Source organism: Gobius niger (genome assembly GCF_951799975.1).
Source record: "Gobius niger genome assembly, chromosome: 18".
In the NCBI taxonomy this organism is placed as follows: domain Eukaryota; kingdom Metazoa; phylum Chordata; class Actinopteri; order Gobiiformes; family Gobiidae; genus Gobius; species Gobius niger.
The window spans coordinates 19,551,990-19,570,699 of record NC_136869.1 but is presented as its reverse complement, the minus strand read 5'-3'; the positions used below and the strand labels follow the sequence as shown (position 1 = coordinate 19,570,699).

The 18,710-nt window shown below is 42.7% G+C and overlaps 1 protein-coding gene across 4 annotated transcripts in view; it reads right to left on the bottom strand.

Annotated features, from left to right (window-relative positions):
* Positions 1-2,907: 2,907 nt before the first annotated feature.
* Positions 2,908-18,710, bottom strand: part of pou6f2 (POU class 6 homeobox 2) — a 66,873-nt gene continuing 51,070 nt past the window's right edge. For 3 of the 4 annotated variants that reach the window (XM_079576398.1, XM_079576397.1, XM_079576399.1), the window contains 4 exons: positions 16,794-17,003; positions 14,376-14,532; positions 8,844-9,012; positions 2,908-3,435 (listed from right to left, as the gene is read on the bottom strand). In XM_079576398.1, coding sequence (XP_079432524.1) covers positions 2,928-3,435; positions 8,844-9,012; positions 14,376-14,532; positions 16,794-17,003 — 1,044 coding nt within the window. In that variant the 3' untranslated portion in view covers positions 2,908-2,927. The remainder of the gene's footprint in view (positions 3,436-8,843; positions 9,013-14,375; positions 14,533-16,793; positions 17,004-18,710) is intronic. The other variant, XM_079576400.1, reaches the window with a different exon arrangement.

Here is an 18,710-nt window from a genome sequence, read left to right as displayed (position 1 = left end):
CTAAATTGCTAACATGAACGAGCTTCAGTTTGACCACGCTGGACGCTATGGGGGACGCCTCCCTCCCTTGGTCCATTCTTTTACAGTCTATGGATCTGATGGAGGTCACTGCAATATGCAACCAGAAAAATGTTGTGAAACATTTTGCTGTGGTCTTTGTCTGATGAATTTTGGCTTCACTCACGTACTTTCTTTTTGCCAACACTCTGCCCAAGGTTGGTCAAACTAATATTGGTTTTGTAGGAATTTTAGATCTTAACAGTCTTCAAATACTTGCATCAAGAGGTCCAATATATACCATTTTATATCAGTTCCACATCCTGGCTGCCAACATTTCACTACAAATAAAACGAAAATGACTCTTGACTCATAATATTAAGAAATAGAGATGTAATTGACTGCAAAGCCTTAATAGATGCAGTTCCTCATGGTCGCTTAAAGTGCGACAGCAGGAAAAAATGTGAAAATGCACATTTTTCCGTTTCTCTCTTGAGTGGTAAATAGACTCACCTTGTAGTCGGAGTGATGTCGGTGTCACAGTGAAGCTGGTTGAATCAGCTCTTGTTAAGTATCTATCAGTGCAGAATGACTTTAGAAAAAACCCGGCAGGCTCATGTCAAACAATTGTTTATTACTAATTATGGTACAAATCAATGTGACAGACTCGAAGCATTTATTTTAGAAAGACACAAAGTGCTGCTTAACTGACCAAACAGATATTGCTCTATAGATTACAGTTTCCAGTCTATAAAAATGAAAAAGAAAAAAAAAGAAAAAAAAAAAACCTCTGCGGCTTCTTCAGCTTTGGTTTCGACTTCTTTGAGTTCAGTGTTAACATTTATTTATTTTTATTTTTTTACAAAAGAAAACAAGTGTGTTCCCAATCGCGGTAAAATCCTCTTCCGCCGGCGTAAACTTGGGAGTCAACATCGCGGCAGAGGCTCAACAATCGAACAGAATCAATACACATTAAGAGCAGAAACGTGTCACAATAAATAGATGAATAAATACATAAATAAATAAACCGACAAACACGTGGTGAACACTGACAGTGCGCGCGACTACGGACCCGCTGTAATGCATGGCGTCGAACAGAACTGAGGTATAAGCCTTGGATCAACTCGCCGTACATCGGATGCTCTTCCTTCTGCGGTTTTTAAAGATTGTCAACATCATGGATCTGTTTCTCTGTACAATGTGCATATTAACGATAGAGCTTTGGTCCAGCTTTGAAAAGTTGAGCGAAGGCAAGAACTCCTTTTGTGTCTGTTTTTTTTTCCTTTTCTTTTTTTTGTGTGTTTTTTTTTTTTTTTAAAGTACAAGTTTTTGGTTTTGCAGCTTTTGTGTTAATAAGCCTCAGCACTGATCCTCGTTCGAACTAAAGCAAACGAAGTCGATGACAAAACGAAACAAATCCTTTACCTTAAAATCGACTGTGCAATCGACTGACGATAGTGATTCCTTTTTTGCACTTACTTCTTCTTCTTTACTTAAATCTTCCTCCTTTTCACTGACGGGATAAGACAGATATCGAGCGGACGCGATTCTGCATAAATTGCGTCAAATTTCACCTCACTTCGAATCAAGTTCACTCGTTTCGACATGTGACACTTGTTCTCAGCCGTTCTTGCAGTTCCTGAAAGAGACAGGCCGCGGTTTGTTGAAATATTACTTTGCAAATCGAGAATAGAATGTGGGAATATTTACATTTTATTCATCCGCAAGCCCTGGTTTGAAAAAAAGTGACCCTTTTTTGAATCGTAATGTCAAGCTCGCTCGCAAAGCACGTCCGCGATGTGTTCAGTGTCATAGAATAAAGATGAACATTGTAAACAGTTTGTAAACCTCCGAAAGTGTAGAACTCATTTGAAAAGAAAGCGAGGAAAGCGGAAAGTAATTAAAAGTCAATACAAGATCTTTTCTGTGGCAGTTATCGCCTCAATTTTTGTCGCTCTTCCGTCCACGTAGCCGTGAAAAGGAACTGAAAGCTTTGGCCGGCACTCCAAAAATGTTTTAGCTGACCCGCGGAATGAAAGATCGCTCTCAAGAGGAAGAAAAAAAAAAGAAGCAGCAAAATCCACATACAGAATAAAACAAATTAAAAACAGCTAAATATTTGCCAGTCCTTGAGCTGAAGTGAATGTGTTCTTTGGCTATCAAGCTTTGGCAACAGAATGACACAGTAGCTCAGATCGAAGCTGCCCTCCCCCTCACCTCAGCGTCCCAAACAATCTCGTCCCATCATCTGTAAATACCTGTAGAAGTGGCACAAACGTAAAAGTGTCGATAGATGAAAAAAACAACAACAAAAAAACAGGCCAACAACAATATTATGCAATTGTTCGACAGCAAGAAAAGGTATTCTCGTCCAAAAGAAGTCCCATCAGTGTGACAGATTTTCCCGCTCCCCCCACCCCACCCCGATATTTACAAACAATGAAGAAAAAAGGTAGCAAGACAAAGATAGAACGTATATTCAACTTCACACATATAGCTTAGAGTTTGCCAGTACAAATGTAGAAATTTAGAGAACATTTACATTACAAAATTATTCTTAGATGCAACAGACTTTGGTAAATAGTGTTTTGATTTGGTATGATCTCTTTACTAAATCCCTCCTCGTCGCGAGAACCGAAATTTGGGCAATAGTCTGGTCTGCACGGCCAGAGTCTAAAACAGCACAGGTGGATTGTTTTTTTTTCTTTTTTTGTTCTTTTTACATATTTCTCACATAATAATCTCTTTTTTGGTTTTTGCCAAGTTCATTTACATAACTGTGGTTTTCACGCTCACAACATTTAAGTTTTCGTTCGACTGTCCCATCACAAAGAGTCCGTCCCACGGCTTCTCGCTTGTGTAATGGCTGCCGCTCCGAGAGTTTCGTGTTTTGTTTTGTTTTTTATTTGGGGGGGAGGGGGGGAAGCCGTTCACTTGGGGAGATCCTCGAGAGAATCGGTGAGAGAGTCCATGGGCGCGGCGGGACCCAGCTCGGGCTGTTTTAGGCGCTTTATCGTGTTTTTCAAAGCCTGCCTCTTGTTGCAGAACCACACCCGCACCACCTCCCTGTCATAGTTCAGTTTCTCGGCGATCTCCGTCATTTCCTGTCCCGACGGGTGCGTGTTCTTCTCAAAGTGGCTGTTGAGGATCTCCAGCGCCTGCGGGGTGAACGAGGTCCTCCGCTTGCGCTTTTTGGACGGCTCGCTGCCGATAAACTCGGTCAGGTTCTGCATCCCGGAGCGGTGGCGCGCTTCGGCCTCCGCCATCCAGCGCTCCAGAACGGGCTTAATCTTCTGGGCGCTTTTAGGGGTGATGTCCAACTTCTCAAACCTGGCAGGATATAAAAGGCCAGGGTTCAGTTTGCCAGTCAGACTGTTACCTATAGTGTTCTCCTGGGCTTCCTGTGGTAGGAAAAAGTGGCTTCTCAGGATGGTGTGTCTGGGGAGAATTAAGAAAGAAAAAGAAACTTACTTAGAAGCCCTAGAAGCGAACAAGGGATAAGCTCTTTGGAGGCCGAGACTGCCATCCGGGTTCAGCTGAGCAAACACAAGCCCCTTTTAGTCATTTCGTTCACTTTATCTATCAGTCTATTTGCTCTATATCACTACTGTATCAAACCCACCCAAATGCATGTTTTTACCATCAACTGCTGATTGTCAACTATGACCTAAACCTTTTTAACATTATAGTTGACCCAGAAAACAAAGACTAGAAGGCCAATTCAATATGTATGGAGCCATTATCTCAAACTGTAGGCCATTGTGGTTCCCCATCTAAAATCAAGCTAAAAGTAACATAATAGGGACTTCTGTTTCCCGTCTGCACCCGGAAGTGAACATGCAGCAAGTCTCTGTCTCAAAACTGGCAATAATACACTATATTATTCAAATGATAAAAGTGCAAAAGAAACAGTCTGAAATTCACGACTTCCAAGAGAAGGAAAAAAATATATATAACACACAAAATCTCTAATGCAAGCAGTTAAATATGGCACCATTATTTATTTAACCAAAAGCAGTTGAATTATTTATCAAATGTACATTTAATACATTTTTCAAACTTTCTTCCCCCTTCTAACAACCCCTCATTTTTTATAATTAATAAGAATACATTTGCACACTTATAATTCTGACATTTTAGCAGCTCGCTCTGTCAAAAGAACGGACCCACAGCTCAGTGAAGCCTGGCGCTTTTTTCACGCCGTTTATGTAACTTTGTACTATTACTACTTATCTTAAAGGTACCGGGCATGTGGTATGTACTCTCACTGGCGATATACAATCACAAGTCGCAGGTTTTGATAGCACTGGAAAGTCAAATATATATCTGAATAAATAACTGGTGTTATGGAGCAAGCGTGACGTGCAAAGATGCTTTTAGTGGCCTGATGGAGGGACAGAGAGAGCTCGGAGGAGTCTGGAGTCTCAGCGGAGCAAACAATGCGCCCAAGACGTTTTTTTAATGGTGTGAGGAGGAGATGCCCATGCACGCCTTCCCCTACACCTCGCCTGCGCATTCCAGCCCTGTCGACAGGCGCCATTATTTATAACCCCGTCCCGCATCTAAACAGCGGGGAGTACTGCGGGGAATACATTAGTAAATATGAAGAGTCACCAGAGACAGGACATTTCATGGATCAACAGGAAGCGCGGGTACTAAAATGAGAAGAGAGAGTGTGTGTGTGTGTGTGTGCACTCCCCCGCGCCGCCATTTCTGCCCCAGATGCACCTCCAGCGTGGCGGCTATAACTCTAAGTACCTCAGGAGCCTGGTTACAAGTGCTCCATTTTAGGATCGCACTCCTGCAGGCCTGAAACAATGCCTCAGAAATGCCACGGCACGTCCCATTGCTCAAATAAAGGATTTCTAATCATCTACTCGGAGCGACTCAGATCTCCCTTCATTTTTGCTTTTGGACCCACATACTTTATCTATTTATCTTTATCTATTAACTTATTTCTGATTTCAAATATTTCTTTCTTCTTTTTGTTTCTTCAAGTAGATGCCCCATAAATCCATTAACCCTCAACAAAAGAGAATAAAGACTGTGTGGTCTCAGCAGCTAATTTTCAGATCATGTCACGGTACGAAAGAAGCCTGGATGAACTTTTGAACTTTCCGACAAACCTGTTTTGGACCGGCTTCTTCTATGACATTTGGCACAGTGGAAACATTTTAAAAGCACTTTGTCGGACGGGGCAAACCTTCAAATAGGTGCTCGTGTTGATATTGACGGTGGATCATTGGGAGTTCATTGGTCAAAAGAGTGTTTTTAATCGTTTGGAGCCGGCAGTGGTCAATGCCAAACACTGATGTCAAGGATGTGAGGAGTGCCGCAGTAATGGATTTGGGTTTACGACATAGTAAGAATGTTGTATTAGCACTTAACTGGTTTGGGAGGAGGTGAACCTTGTGAGTTAAGTTAGCTAAAAAATGCAATAATGACCATCCTTGGATATTTACTTAGACGATGGGCTCCACTGCGTCCTCATTTGTTTTTTAAATTCAGGTACAGAATTGACAAAATTCTTGCAATTGTTTTGCCCAAATTTGAATACATCTGTGAGACTCCGGGTGTAGAGGTAAAATTCAGACGAAGGTCCGTGGCTGCTCACACACATGATCATCACTCACATAAAGGATTTCATTCTGTTCTGTTTTTCTTTGAAGTTAAATAATTATATCATTTTTTTGTCTGTATTTTATTCTGGTATCTAATTAGTGGTATGGCCTGTACTGTCAAACCACACATTCATCAATTTAGAGCAAAACTGATGCTTTTATTCAATGCCAAACATGGACAGGGACAGTGCATATTAACCAACATCTGCATTGAAGCAACAATAACACAGGGCTGATATACGTCCATGGTCCCAGGGCAGATGACACAAGTGCACAATAAAAACAATGGAACAGAAGTTGGTGCTGCAACAGAAATGTTCAAAAGTCACAGGACTGGTTTGTTTTAAGCCACATGTTGAGTTTTGAATAAAGGAAATGTGGGACATCCCCTGACAGTGAGGGGGAGACTGTTCCATAAGTTACAGGAGACATTTTATCCAGAGGCTGGAGGCCCGTGTCCTGGCACCACTGTGAGCCTTGGCTTTAAACAAGTCCAGTTCCAACAATAGCATATTTAAGACGGTTACAATTCTCTAGGCTTAATACATTTTTCTTTTAATTATTAGACTTATTGTGGAATCAAGCACTAACAGAGCTACAGCATGCTAAGGAGCTAATGTTCTGAATGTCTCTGTAATCTGATTGGTCACTTCATGTACCACCCCACTCAGAGGCGCTAAAGCAGTATGTTAGGGGTTTGTATTTTATGTTATATAACCAAGCATCAACGGATATCTAGATATGTTCTTAAAAAAAAAAACATCACAAATCTAAGCAGGTTTACCTGAACGCTGAAATTGAAGAGTTACCTCCGTATATATAATATGTCCAAACTCCACCCTCGGACATGCTTGTTTATTATTAACTCATAAAAAGTCTGGAGCAATACTGAGCAATGGGAGCAGACGTGATCTGTCACTGTATGTTCCCCGTCTTGAGTTCTAACTAAACCCTGGAGCCTCTCTCCCCCAAAGTCAAACGTCCATGTTGATGTAAACTAAACTCAAGCATGTGCATCTCTCCCCCATCAGCGTGTCACGTCCTCTGTCATACAAGGGGAAGACTCCTGCAATAACAAGCAACCGGGTGTGTTTATTTTTTTTTGAGGCTAATGGCTTTTAATGTCTGTTATAAATATTTGAATTATGCCCGGTTGTGAATATTTCATGTGCGATTTGAAGATTTTGAGCATTAGTAGCAGGCGGCGCGGCTCATAAGGAGTCGGGGCCTGTAGCGCTTCACTTTTGATCGGCCGCTTGATTTTGATGCGATGAAATTTTAAAAAGAGAGTGGCAGCACTGTCACATAAACAGCGCGGGTCAAACAGTGCACGTTTCCAGGACGCACTCTGGAGGAAGAAGGAGGGAACGGGCAGCAAAAATCGATTGAAATTTTGATTGTAGTTTATTGTGATACCCAAACCTTGATGCACTTTTGATTTTCATATTGTAGAATCGATGCAAATGTCAGAACCAGTGTCATTGACGTCATGAGTGAATATTTGTTTACTGTTTTACAATAGAACAAACTGTAGCTTGGCATCAACGTTTTCAAGTAACACCAAAAGCAGAGCTGGAAATGACTAAAACAACAACGCCCTAAGTGTTCTTTGAGTTACTACAGTCTGTAAAATTCATAGCTACATCCTTTATGCACATGTGGTACATACTTAGCCGTTGAGGAGGAAGTAGCATTAGGACACGATGTGGGTCACTAGCTCTGATGTGAAGGGTACATTCGTCTTATTGGCCGTCTTTAAGTGAAGTGGCATTGGAGTGGAAAAACAGGAAGGATAAAGCGCTGATTGTCTGATTATCTCATGAATATATAATGCTCCATTTAGGGCTAAACTGTCCTCGCGGCTGCCATAAAACATGCGAATCTTATTAGCAGATCATCTCCAGCAGCCGTTCTCATGCTCCGACGCAGCCAGCCTTAGTAATTATTAAATGCTTTAAGTGCTTCATGTAATACTCTGGGATGTATTTTGCATAAGTAACAGGCGGCTGTCATGTCAAACGGGGAGAGGGAGGGAGCGCAGACACGGTGCGGACACGGAGGCCTCGTTCCTAATTTAAAGGCTTTTCCATGACTTTAGCAAAAATGGTTTGTGTAACAACATCAAGGTGTTGGAAGTGTTTATGAACAAAAAGCCGTCTATACACCAACGTTCAAATGGACTGGGTTTACCAGTTTTTCAGAGTCAGCTTCATGGTCAGTGCTTCAATCGACAGAATTGGTTTATTATAATGCAATTTAATGTTGGTTGAAATATGTAGTTATTTTGTGTGTGCGATGTGAAAGATTGAAGGTGGGGCACAGATGTTATGCCACTTTAGAACCACTAAAATGCACTCAGCTCAGTGGTTCTCAAACTATGGGTCGGGACACTGAGGCTGGGGGTCGCCGGATGATTTTGAGACAAGATTTTTAAAGATTAGAACACTGAATTTAATGTTTTCTCTTTTTTTTGTTAAAACATCACACTTTGTAAAATGATCCCAAATATAAAAACAAAGTAATCAATTTAACTTAAACCACATAAACCACATTAATATGTTTTGCACCTGAAATGATTAAATGCTCTTGTTGGTCTCATGATTTTGGACGTTGCGGCCTTTAGGTTTGGGAAGTTTTATAGATACTTTTATAATAATGAGAAATATTTTGAGTATGAATGTGGAGAATGTAGACCCAAGCACTGGCCTGGGATTGTGTATCACAATAAGGAGTGGCCATTGGCCAAAAGATGATACTGTCCACTGTGATTATATACAAGCTGGCGACATACATCTGACAGAGGCTCTGCCAATGTAAAGTAGCTTCATTCAGCTAACACAGGTTTTTACCTTTTAATTGCGTTTCACAAAAACCTCTATTGTAACCTTTTTTTTATGTGTCTTTTATGTTTCTGAGTGAATCTATACTGCAAATGGCAAATAAGCTGAATCTGAATCTGAATTTTTCTCTTCATAAAAATGATTGAATGTAAAGTGTTGGTACTATTTTGTGCAGTGTAGCAGATTTGACTGAAATAAAAGTAGAAAAAGTTTGACTTGAATAAGAGTAAAGATTGTTTCTAATTATGTACATTTCATTTCAGATAAGAATATCCAAGGGCAGAAATGTAGTGCCCGTTTCACTGAAGCTGTGGCTCTCTCTTTGACAGAGCGGGGCATTTCTAAATGTTAAAAAGTGGCCCTCACAGCTGCGGAGAGTGCTTACCTGCATATGGCCGACTGGCTGTAGGCGGGCCCCTCTGCCGCGCTGAGAGCCTGGCCCACCTGCGTCTGAGTCAGCCCCAGCGACAGGCGGCGGATCTTGAAGGCTTTGGCAAACTCTCGGATCTCCTCCAGGTTGACCCCGTCCACCTCGCTGGGCGCAGTCTGCGGGTCTGCGGGCACAACGTGCACAAATCATTTCATTAACCCGGCACGCCGCTGTCATCATGTGCATCTTCCCAAACGCCGCTCGGCAAACAGCCCTCGCCTCGGTCGCCACTTATTATCCAGCTCTGCCCTCCCGCGGTCAACTCCATATATCTGAGCGCCGCTTTGAAGAATAAACTCAGCCGAGGAGTGAATAGAGGAGGGCCATGTTTTTGTGGGGCAAGTGTTAATCTTTAATCTCCCATACAAAAGCACCGCACACGGGGCCTGATAATATGACAGAAAAAGATTGAATGGAGCCGGTATGTCTTATTGTATACGGACGTCTGCCTTTTTCTGCATAAGTAGACACATACAGCTGTAGCGTGTGGACATAATGTGGACATTACAGTAAAGAACATATGACAAGGTTTTCATGTTTCTGTTATTACTACGCCATTTTATTCAATAATGCCAGACCAGTGTGGGAATTAATCGTATTTTTCCACTAATGGAGAGTCAATGTTATTCTAAAGAATGTGTAATATATGAACAGCCTAGAATTACTTGTAAAAACAAGTGTCAATGTCTAAATACTGGTAAATACTTGTTCTGTAGGCAGGCTTTGGGGGGGGATGTTTCTTGTTAAATGTAGTGTTTTCACACACCGTAGGCCGCCATGTTGGACGGACCCTGCGTTTCTCTGATTGGTTAAACTGCCTGTCAATCACTCCTTTCAGAACACACGAAGAGAACGCTAACTACCTTGTAAAGGATTGGAGAAGCGTGTAGTCAGGCTGAACCCCCAAGAATAGAAACAGAAATGTGCTTTCACCTGCTTCCACAAGGCCTCCAGTGACAACATTTACACATTTTGCCGTCAATCACACACGTGTCCAACCACTAAGAGTTCACTCTACAAACTTAAAGCCACAACGTGTAGAATTGACTTAACTTTACCGGGAGCGGGTACGTCTCCAGCTTGTCTAAGTAGAGTTTGAGCTTTTTTAATAGGTTAGGTTCTCATCCAAATCCATTCTTTGATTAACCATTGCAGTAATAACATTTCCTGTGTCGAGCTGCTCATTGGGAGCACGTTTTGTCATTGTTGGGCAAGTTACTTAAGCATTTTAATCTATTCTATATTAGTGATTACAGCTTTAAAAATGTAATATGTTTGTATTACATATTACTGTTTCAAAAATGTAGCTGAGTTGCACTACTTTGAGTTACTTTTGAGTTACTTTTGGCAAAATATAAACTATGATATTAATAATGCCACTGAGCAAATGTGCAGTCAGATATTTCCTTTTCCTTCGCTTTCCCCCATTTTCTCATTTTCGTGTTTTGTTTTGACGACATTAACTACAGACCGCAGATCTTATACAGCAGTGTCCAACAACTTGATCTGGTATGCTGCATTTTATTTCGGGGAGTTTGACATTTTTTCATTCACACATTTAAATGCACTCGTAATCTAAGTAATATGTTATATTCCTTAGTCACTGGAAAAAAAGGAATATATTTGTGTAACTTGTTACTTTTGTAATACATTACCCTAACACTGCGTTTTGCTCTGACAACAGTATAGTTCAAAATGTTACAGTGTGCCTTTAAGAATTCCTGTCTGTACTGTCACTGTAGCTGCACTACTAACCCTAGGCCCTTATGTACAGTATAGTTGCAAAGCCACAGTTAGGGAATAGTTCCCCTGAGCCCATTTCCAATAAAGAAGTGAAATAATAAACATGCAAAAGTAGGTGAAACTTGAGCACGTCTTTAATGTCAGTGTGTTGTTCATACAGTATGTTCTTCTGAAATGGCCGGTCTGACTTAGTGTTGAACATCATTTCAAACGACCCACAGAAAACAGCTCAGTCTCACTTGGAATGTTTAAGCTGCAGACCGGAGCGCACAAACGTCTGACAAACTGCCGCATGTTGAAGAATTTCTGGACTAATAAAAAGTGATTTCACATTGTACATCACTGTCAGGGGTCCGGGCGTCCTGCTTACCAAAGCAAAGTTTGTGCCTCTGAATAATTCATCTTGGTCATTATCGATGAATTATTAAAGGAATCCTCCAAGCGTATTTAAGCAGAAATCTATGGGCTGCCATCTCCTTGTGGCTCATAAGTGATGTGTAGCGTACGCGGCGGGCTCTAGACGTGTGAACGCTCTGACCGGGACACACTAAATGGGAGGGACGGGCGCTCGCTGCTTCGGCCCATCATCTCCACATTGATGAGCATCACTTCATCACTCCCACAGGACTCCATTTACTTAGAGGGGCCCGGGCCACTAATGCTACGCCGCCTCCGGGGCCCGAGTCTTTAAGATAATGCACTTTCCCATCACGAATAACAACACAATTTACAAGGAATGAACGCAAAGTGAATAAAAGGTACAATTAAAAGAGCTGAAATGATCCCAGCCTGAACACACTAATCGCTCAGATAATCAGTCTGGGAGCACAGTAAATTAAACGGCCAATTTGTAATGTCTAAATGACAGGCTGTTATCCGCGGGATTGTGTGCCTGAGTGAACACTGAGCTGCAGAGTTGGCCTGTCTACATCTATAACCTGCTTTCTTCATTAGACCAGTCAGAGATACAGTACATATGCTGAGATTAGCTCAGGCTGAGAAAGTGACTATTACCTTACTGTCACTGTCTCATCCATTCATGCTCAGCTACGCGTGTCATCGAAACAAATTACCTTCTAACTTAAATCCATATCCAGTATTCAACCTATAAATGAATATAATATGGCACAATGGAAAAAGAACTTCATTATTTCATACATTCAGACTTTACTATCACCGTAGGGAAATTTGTTTTGCCCAAACTGATCTTGGTCAGTAGTACCAAGCTGGAGGTATTACCCTACTGTGCATGTTTTGGGTTGAAGTACAAAACCAGAGAGAGAACATTCAAACTCCCCACACACAAAGGCCAGGCACGGGAATCTTTATTTATTTATTTTTTATTACAGGCATTTTCATTGGCTAAAAGCATTGTGATGTTATAAATATGTTTGGACCACAATTCATATTTTAATTTAGTGGCTTCCTCTTTCATTGTTTGTAGTAAAACAAAATCGGGTTCAGGGCCTTTAACTGTGGGCGGAGCAGCTCATTTTAGTGGTGCTTTGTTTTGACTGGAGGTAACTAGAGGCGGGTAGTACTCAGTTACATTTGCTCTGCTATATTTACCTTTTGAAGCAGTTGTACTTCTTAGAACTTTTTTATTTTTTTACTTCTTCTTTAGTAATATTGTATTGAAGTATCTGTTAGCGCAATACTTTCAATACTACATTTTGTGTTAATTCACTTTTCGATCTTAACACGTCAATAACTGTCAAATGGAATTGGGTTTATGAACTTTAAACACATGACTGTTTTCTTTTTATACATTTTAATGTTAACATATTACAAATCATAATTACTTGTAATTGTATTGCAATACATATCGGATCGGCCCCTGAGTATCGTGATACGTATCAGATCGGGAAAAAAGTGGATCGTCCCAGCCCTGTACTTCCCATCTGTACTTTTACTTGATTTAAAAAAATAGTTACTTGTTCCACCAAAGTGAGTCAATCTTTAAGTTGCAAAAGCTTCATGTTGACACATATAATAGATGTAGTTTGTTTTTCATGTACTAAACTCTTCAGAAAAACACTTTTTGTACTATATATTTTTAGGCATTTTCTTTAGAAATGCTTGGATTTTTACATAATTTCATGTTTTGTTTCTCATAATTTATGTCACTACTAAATCGTGAATCCGATTTTTACGCTCACTCGGAACTCACAGTCAACTTACATTTTTGACTTGAGAAATGATTTAGTTCACTACTTTCTACTTCTACTATTTCAAAGTAAAGTTACTCTTACTTGAGTACATTGTTTTGTTACTACACAAATCTCCGCAGGCAACGAAGAAAACATGAAGTTTAAAGAGACTAGATGCAAGTTGGTCATTCTATACTCACTACTGCCACCTCAGGTCTTACGCGTAACTGCAGTTTCTATATTAAGCTCGAGCATGATGGCACTTTGGACCCAAATGAACATCTTTCTGAGTGACAGTGCAGGATTTTAGAGGCAGTTGTGGTGAACAGGTCTGGGCTCATTCTACACATCAGGACATTAATGGAACATGTAGGGGGAGGAAAGTACTTAGTTTTAACATTTTTAAACTCTGTATAGTCCCTTTAAGAAGAGTGGGTCCTCTTCCAAATTCTTATCTGTTAAACAACAGCAAGAGTAGCATTCTCAGTGCTTAGCTGATCTTTAGTGCATTTCATTCCGCTAATATGAGCTTTACTTCACCCGCATTAGTAAAAGATGTTTAAACAAAATAAAATCAATCAAAATCAAAATAAGACTGGGAAAAATCATCCAGCCCGAGCTTTACCTCCTATTTTGTTGGCACCAGTTGAGTCCAGGCGCTGTGTTGTAATTTATGGAGGACAGTGCCACTATGAAACAGGATTTACGCTCGGCCGACTTTGTGCAGATATAAATCACATACAAAAGAATAAATGCACACTGACACGCTCCCTTTGGATTGACATTTCCCATCTGATTATTGTAAAGAGCAGTAAGGGACACAGCGTAGTTTAATAGTTTTATGCTGTTTGTCGGCGGCTGACACTGGCATTTCATCTCGTCTCGGCTGCTCACTCTGTCAGGGGATTGGTGTATGTATGCAGTAAGTGAAACTGAAAGGAAACCATATGCCCCTGTACTCAGCATATAGCGCTAATTCTATTTACGCCAGTGATTGTGATTCTGCGCAGGCCAAAAACAGTTTACCAGAGATTTTTCCCAGCTACAAGTAAACATGCACTAAACACAATGTCTACAACAAGTTGATCAATTGCGACTTGTGTTTTTGATTAAATTGCGCGGCTTGGAAGCTTGACTTAAAATGAGTTTATGTGGAGTTTAGGGGAATCGACTGTGACAAATGAAATTTATCAGAATAAAGCAGTTTTTTAAAGGCGGAGGCTGTATGCTGACAGGCGGAGGCCCGGTGATTTATACGGGCCTGCCAATGGTCAGATCGTCCCAAGAATGAAGCTTATGTTCATTAAAAAGAGCACATGCCACATCAGATCAGCTACAACAGAGGAGAGGAGGAGTTGTTCTGAGATTATATTACTTCATGCTTGTAAATGCCAATAATAAGACCTTGAATGTCATTTGAATACGTTTGAAGCATTAACAATACTGTATTTGGGCATTAAAAGGCGTTCTGTAGTTGTAGAATTGAGGTTATTGCTGCAGCATATGAAGATTTCCTTTTGGTAGGGAGCCAGTGTTGCTCGTGCTCTCCTGATTCTCCGTGGTGTTTTTCTGTGGCCGTGTGGCGGACACTTACTGCTGACCAGCTGTCCCACGCTGAGAGCCGAAGAGGCCGAGGAGGAGGTGGAGGAGGAGGAAGAGGGCTGGTGGTGGAGAGGGCTCTGTCTGTGCATGTGCAGCAGGCTGGGCTGGGACGTCACTGGACCCGACTGACCCTGGGGAGCCTGGGGCAGCTGGGGACAAGGACACAAGCACAGGTCGCACTCACATGACTGCATAACAATCCAAAGAGCCAAAAATGCAGAGGTTTTGACCTGGTTTATGGTTTATATCTCTGTAATTACTGGGCTTGTCCACATGAAACAAGTCAGCGGGAATATGTATATAATTGACTTCAGTACTAGCAAGTATTATTCAATCACAAAGAGAAATTTGAGGCACAGGGTTAATGTAGCAAATGAATGATAAGCTTAGCAAGAGATTGAGAGGTTTTTTGAGAGCATTTTCTGTATTTGTAGGACCTCAGGAGGAGCATTCTGGGAGCTGTCACCGTGACGCTAAGAACAGCCACCGGTGAGGATTCAAAGATTACTCAAAGATGCGCCAGCTCCAGTAATGTTTTGAAATGTGTCACCGTTCTACAAATGTTATCGATGACAGAAAAGGGTGACTGAAATCCATCCACTTTCCTTCCACATTACCACACGGCGGTTACTTCATGTAATCACGTCGCTGTGGTCAGTAAATCTAATCAACAAATCTACAGCTATTAAATTAGACAGTTAACACGCCGTGGTAACGAGATTGCACTGATAATAGATGTTAATGACGAGCGCCTGCGGTATCGGGAGTGACAGCGGGATATACCGGCGGCCTAATAGACTAACACTGCGCAGGAGACAGAGGGAGCTAAAAGGAAAGTGAGTACAGCTCTGCTCGCTGTCTGTACGCCTCAGCTCAGTCATGAAATGTTAACGCGCGTGACAATTAAGACTCGTCACTCCTCGCCGGAGCTAATAACGGCAGCGGGGGAAAGAAGTGAAAACATGTGGACACAGCACTCCCTGTATCACACCTCAGTCATGATCCGCGGGGCTGTGAAAGACAATGTATTTTCATGTTTTATGCACTATTGAAATGCTCTTACAAGATCAAAATGGCGCGTCTACACTTTTAAAGCTGTCGTAAAAGCTGGGCCCGGGCTTCTCCTTTCCCTCCTTTTTTTTGCTATTAATTATTTTGCGGGTGGCATGTGTTTGTTTTGGATGCTGGTGGTGGTTTGTGGGGGGGGGGGGGGGGGGTGTCAACAGCGATGCGCACTACTGTCAGCGCTGTTGACAGCCTCTGAGAATTATTTAGCTTCACTGGAAATGCTCTACACTGCACACTCTGACAACCGTAAATTATGCCCGCGGAACGGCGCCGTACACGGGGGCTTTGAAGTGGAGACAAAAGCATAAACATTATTACAAATGCATTAATTCATTCGAGAGGATGATCTGGTGGTCGTCGCCGCGGCCGCGCAATTAGTTGTCCGTCTCGGGAGCGAGTTCATCCATCCCCGCACTGTACGGGCCGCTCAGACGTGAACTTTTACCCTGTAATTCCCCCTGACATCGCCATTATCCAGTCAATAATGTTTTTATCCACTGTCAAACCCGCGTATGCAGAGAAGTCTAAATTGTCCGCGCAAAACGACCTGCGCCTTTAAGACAAAACAAAACGCCTGTGGTTGGAGGTCGGCGAGGACGCAGGTAAGGAGTGATTGAGGAGGAAGAGGGGCAGGGGGCGTGGGGAGGAGAGGGAGGGGGGCTGGGAGTTTACAGAAGTGATGAAAAGTGTTGTTTTTTGGGGGAATCTACAGGGGCGCCGGAGCCTCTTTTGAGTCTGCTCCTGAAATGTTGGCTGACAAGTGCCTCCCAAACAGACACTCGCATAGGGAACAATTGAGCTAAAAGCCGGCTTTTTGTGAGAGGCATGATGCAAATGAGCGTTATAAGTGTCAAATGGGGAAATATACGAGACTGTGATGTGCCTCGCACTGCACTGAGCAGTTTTGGAAAAAAATTGCACTTCTGATGAGTTTTTTGCAATTGCGATTAGGTTTGTAAATAACGTATTTTAAATCAGGATTGAGTTTACACAGTGCACATTTAAGCTAGCAACATTAACATCTGGAATCAATGCATTTCACTACATGTTTGTAGAGCCCACACCACAATGTTTTAAATACATAAGACGACCCCAGGAAGATGTTTTTTGTAGTTTTCAGAGGATGATATATTACCTCAATACTTGTAGCCTTTGCTATCAGCTAATTACAACCATAAAAATAGCAATTTCAATATGACTGCGATTAATCCTGTAGCTTTCAATACGCCTCCTGTGAGTGAACAGTCCACTAGGTGTTGCTCATAGTCTGGAGAGTTGTCCATTAGGTTGCATGTTTAGAGTGTACTGTGTACAGTACTGGACGTGCCAGTATCATTGGTACCTGCTGTCCGGGCTTGATTGGCGACAGCGTGATTCCCTGGGTGTTGATGACAGGAAGGATCTGATTGCCGATCACCGTGGCGATGATCTGGCCTTGAGCGTTGGTCAGGAGCTGCGGTGTAATTGGCTGAACCTGCAGCGCCGGGTTGCCGCCCCCTGATTGGCTGGAGGGCCCTGCAGAGTTGGGAATCAGTGGGATTGTTCCAATTATCTACAAAGGGGGCAGAGAAGAGACAAAATCAGCTGGGCGGTTTTAAAAGGCGCAGAGAACAGAGGAGGTGAGCGCTACTGGAGGCATCAGTCTTAATGATCCCAGCTGCGAGCTGCGAGCTGCTTTCTGAGGTTAGACTCGGACTGATCAGAAACAAGCCACAAGCTCGCACCTATTACAAGAGCCGGAGGTGGTGCTGCTGCTGGTGGTTGTGCTGCCAACATCTGCACGTGGACATTTTGGGAACTACAACAACGGAAATCCACTGGTTTAATGCCTCCATAGCCATCAGTGCAGAAGAGAAACTTGGAGATGTGTTGATGTAGAAGTTACATATATAACGCATAGCATTCATATCTTTATTCTGACTCCAGTGGTATCGGTCCATACGTACATTTCTGATTTAAAGAGGGGGACAGTTTCTGTATTTGAAGAGCTTAGTGTGTGATTTGGAGACAAACATGCACAAGTGTCTGGTGATCATCTGTCACAGCGGAGGTCTTACAGGCCGGGGCGAGAGGAGCCAGGGCAGACTGCTGGGAGCACACTGCAAAGGTCAGCACAGAATACCTGTGTGTGTGATGGTGCACACCAATGACTGTATTATCCATCACAGACTGTGTGCGAGGGTGTGTGGCACACACACACACACACACACACACACACTTACACACACAGAGTGTGTGTGCGTCTAAGTGTCTTTGTCTGTCTTCGGGAGGACGGCTGAGACCCCCATTTCACCCGCACACAAGCAAAAAGGAAGAAAAGGGAAGAAGGAGCACAAAAAGAAACAATAAGTGTAGAAAAAGGGAGCATCAGAGAGTGAGACAGGCCCTGCTTCTAACAAGTGCAGGGTCCCAGGGGCACTTGAGGCCTCCTGCCCCTCCGCCCGGCGCGCCTCTCCTCTGTGGCTGTAATCAGGAAGGGCAGATCAAAGGGGGCGGCAGAGTGTCACTGCAGCGTTTTAGCTCTCAGAGCTGCCAGAGTGTGGCCGAGAGTGGCGCTTTAGGGGGGGACTTAGCGCCTCTTCACCATGATGAAGGTTAATGTCATCTGGGGACTGGTTCTGGGCTCCTCTGCCCACCCCCTGCTGACAGCGCTGCTCCACCAGGCCTCATTACACCAGAGAGCGCAGCACGCATCACGCCCATTCCTCTGAATTCTCTTGTTTAGCAGCAAGGCTGAGGCTACTTTGAGAAAATTGTTCTTTCACTGCCTTTGAATATCAGTCTTGATGCACCAGTCAAAATCTCTACACTTGGACCCAATTATGAAATCAAATGCTTTACAAACAAGCCTCTCCTCCCTCACAGTCGGCTGCCTGTGTGTTTCCTGTGCGCCTCTGCCTGACATAATAGGGAGGGATGAGTGGGGAAAGGTGGGCCGCGCTCTGTAATTCATCCCTGCCACGGCTCATTTGCTTACGTTGCTTCGCATTAGGGATGAGATAATTTATCTCTCTCTCCGCGCGGCTTTACAAACTCCCTGTAATGCGCTCCTGCCACTTAGCATATTTTATTGCCCGGGCTGACGCCTGTGTCTCCTGAGTCCTACAGATCGCGCTTTGCATGTGTCTGTGGCAGGGAACTTGTTCCGCTCAATTATTCATCATCATTGGACTAAGTGGTTCTTCTATAAGCATAATAAAGGAGCAGGCGAGTGACAGCTCCACTCTTATCTCTGTCCCATGATGCAATGGGCTCTTCA